This window comes from Brassica napus, chromosome C7 (assembly GCF_020379485.1).
Source record: "Brassica napus cultivar Da-Ae chromosome C7, Da-Ae, whole genome shotgun sequence".
In the NCBI taxonomy this organism is placed as follows: Eukaryota; Viridiplantae; Streptophyta; class Magnoliopsida; order Brassicales; family Brassicaceae; genus Brassica; species Brassica napus.
In genome coordinates this window covers 3,121,136-3,127,145 of record NC_063450.1, presented here as the reverse complement: position 1 = coordinate 3,127,145, position 6,010 = coordinate 3,121,136, and the positions used below count along the sequence as shown (strand labels likewise).

Below are 6,010 nucleotides of genomic sequence, written 5' to 3'. Positions count from 1 at the left end.
AAAATATAAGATCCTTTTCTTTCTGATATAAGCAAACAGAATAATTTCTTGCGTTTGATTTGAGTTTGATTCAAATATACGTTCCTGCTTCTTCTTTTTTGCACAACAATATACATTCCTGCTTTTGTGATGTAATAGCTGACATTAAACTTTAGAGAGGGATATAACATTATTATTAGAGATTTTCTTAAAATGAATCTCTCAAAATTATTATTAAACAATTTATTTATGTATTGAGTTTAAAATAGATATGCTAATAAAAGAAAAATACTCCTATAAAGAGTTTTTCCAAAGAAAATTGAAAATATATTGGTAGAAAGACTCTTTTCCTCTTTTCTACATTTTTAAAAAATTTATTATTATTTTGAATGAAGAAAACAATTTAAAAGATGATTAATCAAATATAGTTTTAAAAGTACAGACGAACATAATAATTTATTAGAATAGTTTATACATAATACAAATAAGATAAAAGAGTCTTCTTATATTCTCTTACGTCTCATCATCACCAATCCATTCATCATTCAGAGCAGAGGCATCGCTCTCAACTTTTAAGTTTCAATAATTAACTATTTTTTGTTTGTTTTGGGTTACGAATTTAAAGTCCATTTTATTATTTATTATTCGTTTTTTATTTTCTTTTTCTTTTGGTGATATGTTATCTCAAAGGTCAATGGCAATGGTAGACGCTGAAATCGCATTTCGGCGATATCATCTGTATCAGCAACCTCGCCGTGTGCTCTTGCCGCACCACCGCGTCTTCTTTCTCCACAAGCACAGCTCCGACGATTCTCTCGTAACCTCCTCCGCCTCCGTTAGCAATGTAATCCACCAACGCCGCCTGTACTGGTCCCAAGCTAGGATTATACGCCGCCGATTCCATGTACCATCCTCTATACACTTTCCCGTCGCAATCCACCAGCGCAACTCCCGACGGACACAAACTATACGGCGCGTAGGATCTGTTCGCCGCCGCTAGAGCCGTGCGTTTCAATTCCACGGTGTTTCCGTTGCAGATCGGATCGAGATCCGAGATCGTGAGGTTGTTATCGTGATGCTCGAGGATGAGAGGGAAGTCTTTCTCGAGAAGATCCTCGGGGCCGAATCTGTGCGGCAAGATGCTCCCGAGGCGGAGGAATCCGTCTGAATCGGCGTCGGGATCCGCGGTGGCGTTCGGATCGGTGATTATGAGTCTGATCTCCGACGCGTCGCGTATCTCTTGGAGGAATTGACGGCAATGTCCACACGGCGCGGCGGAGACGGCGAAGTTGCGGAGATGACGCTCGCCGTTGAGGGTGAGATTGGTGACGAGGAACTGCTCCGCGTGGATCGAGTGGTGGAGAGGGAGGCCTGGGAACTCGACATTGACTCCTAAGAAGATCCGACCCGATGATCCGAGTCCGACGGCTCCGACGTGGAATTTTGAGATCGGTGGTCGAGCGAAGGATTTCGCAGGGTTGACCAGCGAAGGGAGGAGCTGGAGGACGGAGACGCCGAGTTGGTTCGCGGCGGATTCAGCTTCTTCGGATGAGATTACAAAGCTAGGCTTATCCATTGTTCTGGTTGACCCGGTTTGGGTCGCGTAAATGGGTCGGGTCGGAGTTGTAGAGATCCGGGGAATGAGGATCGTGAAATGGATGCTAACACAATTTATAGGTTGCAACAAAGTTGGAAACTATAATACGCAAATGAAACACAATTTGGTTTTCCACCTTCCGGTTTAATTATCAAGTACAAAACCATGTTTCTTTCAATGAAAGCATAAAATAACATTTAAATATAATGGGAATTTTACATTAACACACAATAATTGGATTATGCAATAAAGTACTTATAATGTTTAAATCGTGACCATTCAACATAAATTAAAATATACAACTATTTTTATGGATCAAAGGAACTTACCTAGTAGTTTCGACCACGTTAGGAAACTACAATGATCTCAAGATGATATTAGTTTAAAGGTAAGAAATGCTAATGACAGCTTAGGTTTGATCATTTTGTACATTTTAATTCCAGAGTTATTAATTTATTATTTAATTGAGATCCAAAATAATTGTTAATAACATTTTTTAATCTTTTCATAAGACCTTGCTATTGTTATTAACTAGGTGCATAGTCTCCACGCAAGCACGGAGTCGGCTACATTATAGGTGCATTGTATAGTTTTATTTACGGGATTTTATTGTTTGTTTGTTTTTTTGTCTATAATGTGATGGATGAGACTTTGGAAATTACAAAGGTTGATGAGTTTGATATAAAAATGAATGACGAAGTCATATGTTGATATTTTTATATCTTATATGTTCAAAGTTGAGGGTGATGGAACTTGTTAGTGTTTACTTAGGTAGTTGTTTGTATATAAATCAAATAGGGCATGAAAAAAGATAATAAATTTGGATTTAAAAATTTAACAATTTAAATAACAATAAAATAAAATTTTCTTCTTATTTCACCAATTGTTTTTAGAAAAAAATAGAATTGCAATATATTTAAAAAATTTATAACATTTTTAGAATTACATACTTAGAAAATTATTTTATTTATATTTGTTTTTTGGACTTTGTTATAGATGATTTGGGATTGACAAAAAAGTCTGAAATATGGCCAAATATGACTTTTTTAAAAAGCATGACTTTAAAATGTTAGGGTTTCAAAATAGTTGGGCCTTGAATCTGTGGTTTAGTCTGATGCTGAAAAAACTGTTAGGACTTCAACTCCTTTTTTTCTCTATGTTGGGAATGTGGGCACTAATTTCCCGATTCATATAGGTAAAATTGTTTCTTAGTTTGTAAGATTGAAAAACGTAGATTGATTTTAAACATGATTGATGAGAGGTTTACTTGCATGAGCTTCGCTGCCGTGGGTGTTGAGTTTCGTCGGCGCCATATGTTAGACATGCAAGAGAGAAGGTCTGAATATGTTAATTTCGTGTTTTGTTTTTTCTTCTCTCGTGTTTTGTGGGTTCCACTCTTTGCTCAGGCTGTACAAAAGATGAAGTCTGGCTAGGCCGTCTCACTTCTCTGAAGTATTCCCTTGATCAACCTCCCACCAACATCTATCTACTGATTTGTCTTGAAGTCGAGAAGCTTCCAGAAAAATTAGCTTCCATCTGCTGTTCCGCTTGGAATGGAGAAATTAGTTCTAAAATGCTGCATAAAAAACATATTGGCAAATGACTAATGATTGTCAACAACTATCACTATACTAAATAGAAAAGAAATCAAAGTTTTTTGTTCTGCACAAACTAAAATCTTACAACAGGGTTGTCACAGTCTTTTTTTTCAGGAGCAAGATCTTTTTCTTTCCAGAAACTATAGTCAATGCAATCCTTGGGAGAGAGCTATTCATGACAGAGGCTAAAATTGCGTAGATGAAAAAATAGATCAGAAACATAGTGCATTTTTTAGGAATAAGAAAAATATGAGATAAGTTGTTGACTAATTACCAGTTTCAGTTGTTGGTATGTCATTCCACTTGAATTTGTCTGATTGTAATCTTGCTTTGAGCTGCCAAATATGCTATGTTTACCAGTTTTTAGGTTTGTGTTCGCAATCACTTGGCAATTGTCGAACATTCTAATCTTGACTGGAGATTGATCTCAGGAGCACCTGTGATGACTTCACCAATAATGGTTAGTGAGATGAAACGAATGAGGAATGGATGATCAGTTATCGTGTACATGCTTGAGCACCTAGCAACCTCAAAATGATCGACTTTCACAATGGAACCTTCTTTCAAACATGGCATGTAATGATTAGCACGTCTGACAGGAGTAAATCCATAAATCACGGAATCTGCAAATAATATTATTCAACAAAGAATTAGGAAATCAATTAAAATAATTATGTTAAATAAGTGTGATAGATCGAAAATTAACTTACCTTTTCATCAAGAAAGAGAACGTGATTCCCACAAACTCCCTGCCTTTCTTGAAGTTCAGGGAATCCCATAAGCGGAAGAAGCCAAAGGCTATGCTCTGACTAGTACGACCAAGACAGAGAGACTCGAAGGTTGAGTGACGGACGCCGGGACACCGGTTTGAGAAACTGGAGAGGCAGAGAGAAACATTTTCTAGAAGATGCAGATTGGGTTCATCAAAGATGAGAATCATATATATAGAGTTTACAAAGGGGATACAAATCAGGAACATTTATGATAAAGCGATTTAAGATGGGGACATGAAGAGTTCACCGGTGAAAAAATAGATTACGAACACACACGACAAAACTCTGTAACTCAAACTTGTTTGAGACAATGATGAAAAGAACCTGAACTCATGTTAAACGACAACAGTTTACAATATAGGAAAACCATAATTGTTGCAAACTTGAGCTTTTTTTTCAAATAACGTGATGAATCCCATTAAAAAATGAAATCCATAATACATTTGTAGGCCCGACCCTCAGAAGAAGCCGAAGAAGCAAGGACTTCCGACCTTCATAAATATATATTAGGTTCGGCCATCAATGTACAAAGTATCAGTTAGCTTAGTAGTATAAATGTTGGTGTTTATATCTCAATAACCCGGGTTCGAGTCACGAGCTTGACATTTTTTCACATTTTTTAAAAGTGGGGCCCACGAAACGCTGACGTGGCGCGCTGAGGAGTGCGCAAAAACTCAACTATTATAATATAGAAGAACCCGAACTCATGTTAAACGACAACAGTTTACAATATAGAAAAACCGTAATTGTTGCAAACTTGAGCTTTTTTTTTTCAAATAACGTGATGAATCCCATTAAAAAATGAAACCCATAATACATTTGTAGGCCCAACCCTCAGAGGAAGCCGAAGAAGCAAGGGCTTCCGACCTTCATAAATATATATTAGGTTCGGTCATTAATGTACAAAGTATCAGTTAGTTTAGTGGTATAAATGTTGGTGTTTATATCTCAACAACCCGGGTTCGAGTTATGAGCTTGACATTTTTTCACACTTTTTAAAAGTGGGGTCCACGAAACGCTGACGTGGTGCGCTAAGGAGTGATCAAAAACTCAACTATTATAATATAGATTAATAATAATATATCAAAGATCGATGGACGAGAAAAATGCATACACTTAAGCTATAAGACGAGACTTGGAACGCCCAAACAAAAGATAAGTCTTTGTTGATAGTTGTGTTTTAACAAAACCGCATACACTTTGGTTAAAGATTTCTTAGTTTGAAACTGAGGAAAGTAGGTGATGTATCTTGATTAAAAGTATGGATAATGCACAAGTGGCTGTAACTTAGAAAAACAGTGTCAACTTAACGCCTAAGCATACAACAAAATCAAGACCTGGTTATAGTTAATTACTTACGTATATAGAAATACAAAACACAAGCATACGTTTTTGAGAGATATAGGGATGAAGAAAAGGAGTGTGGTGATAATTATTGTAGTGTTGGTGATGGCTACCATGGAACAAGAAGCACAAGGAAGTGACTGTTTTTTATTGCTTGAACAAGTACCATAAACAGGATCCGATCCTCCTTTCTGTAAGAAAATATTGTTTCGGCGACTGTGCTTTTCAATGCATGTTCTTCAAGAGTCGACCAAGCAAACATCTCGCTGAAATAACATCTCTACGGGATACATGCCCCCGACCACCTAATGCTCCCATGACAATCATCACAGTAATTATTTATTTTGTATTTGCGTTCATCTTTAGACCATTAAAACATAGTGTTTTGTTAGAAAGATAAAACAGCATTTTAATGTTTCTATCAAACGTGTTTTGTTTATGTATAATATTGCAACTGATAGTTGTAAGTATAAACTTATAAATGTTTTCGGTTAAAACAATCATACGTACTCATGTGTTTACCTTCTAGTGTTGTGCGTATGGAGAAGTTGACCTTGTTTATAAATATGTTGACATTGCAGGATAGAAACCTGGTATAGGAATGAGAAAAGGAAGATAATAGATGTTCATGGTCAAATATTCTTGATTTTACATGTGACAAATGATAGACCAATAAAATTTTCAAATATTTACTTAATTAAAGAGTTTGATAATCAATA

The 6,010-nt window shown here is 36.3% G+C and overlaps 1 protein-coding gene across 1 annotated transcript; it reads right to left on the bottom strand.

Annotated features, from left to right (window-relative positions):
- Positions 1–416: 416 nt before the first annotated feature.
- Positions 417–1,846, bottom strand: LOC106373250 (cytidine deaminase 1). Its single transcript, XM_022715068.2, has one exon. It carries the CDS (start codon positions 1,553–1,555, stop codon positions 671–673), a length of 885 nt encoding a protein of 294 aa, XP_022570789.1. The 5' UTR covers positions 1,556–1,846; the 3' UTR covers positions 417–670.
- Between the last annotated feature and the right edge of the window lie 4,164 nt (positions 1,847–6,010).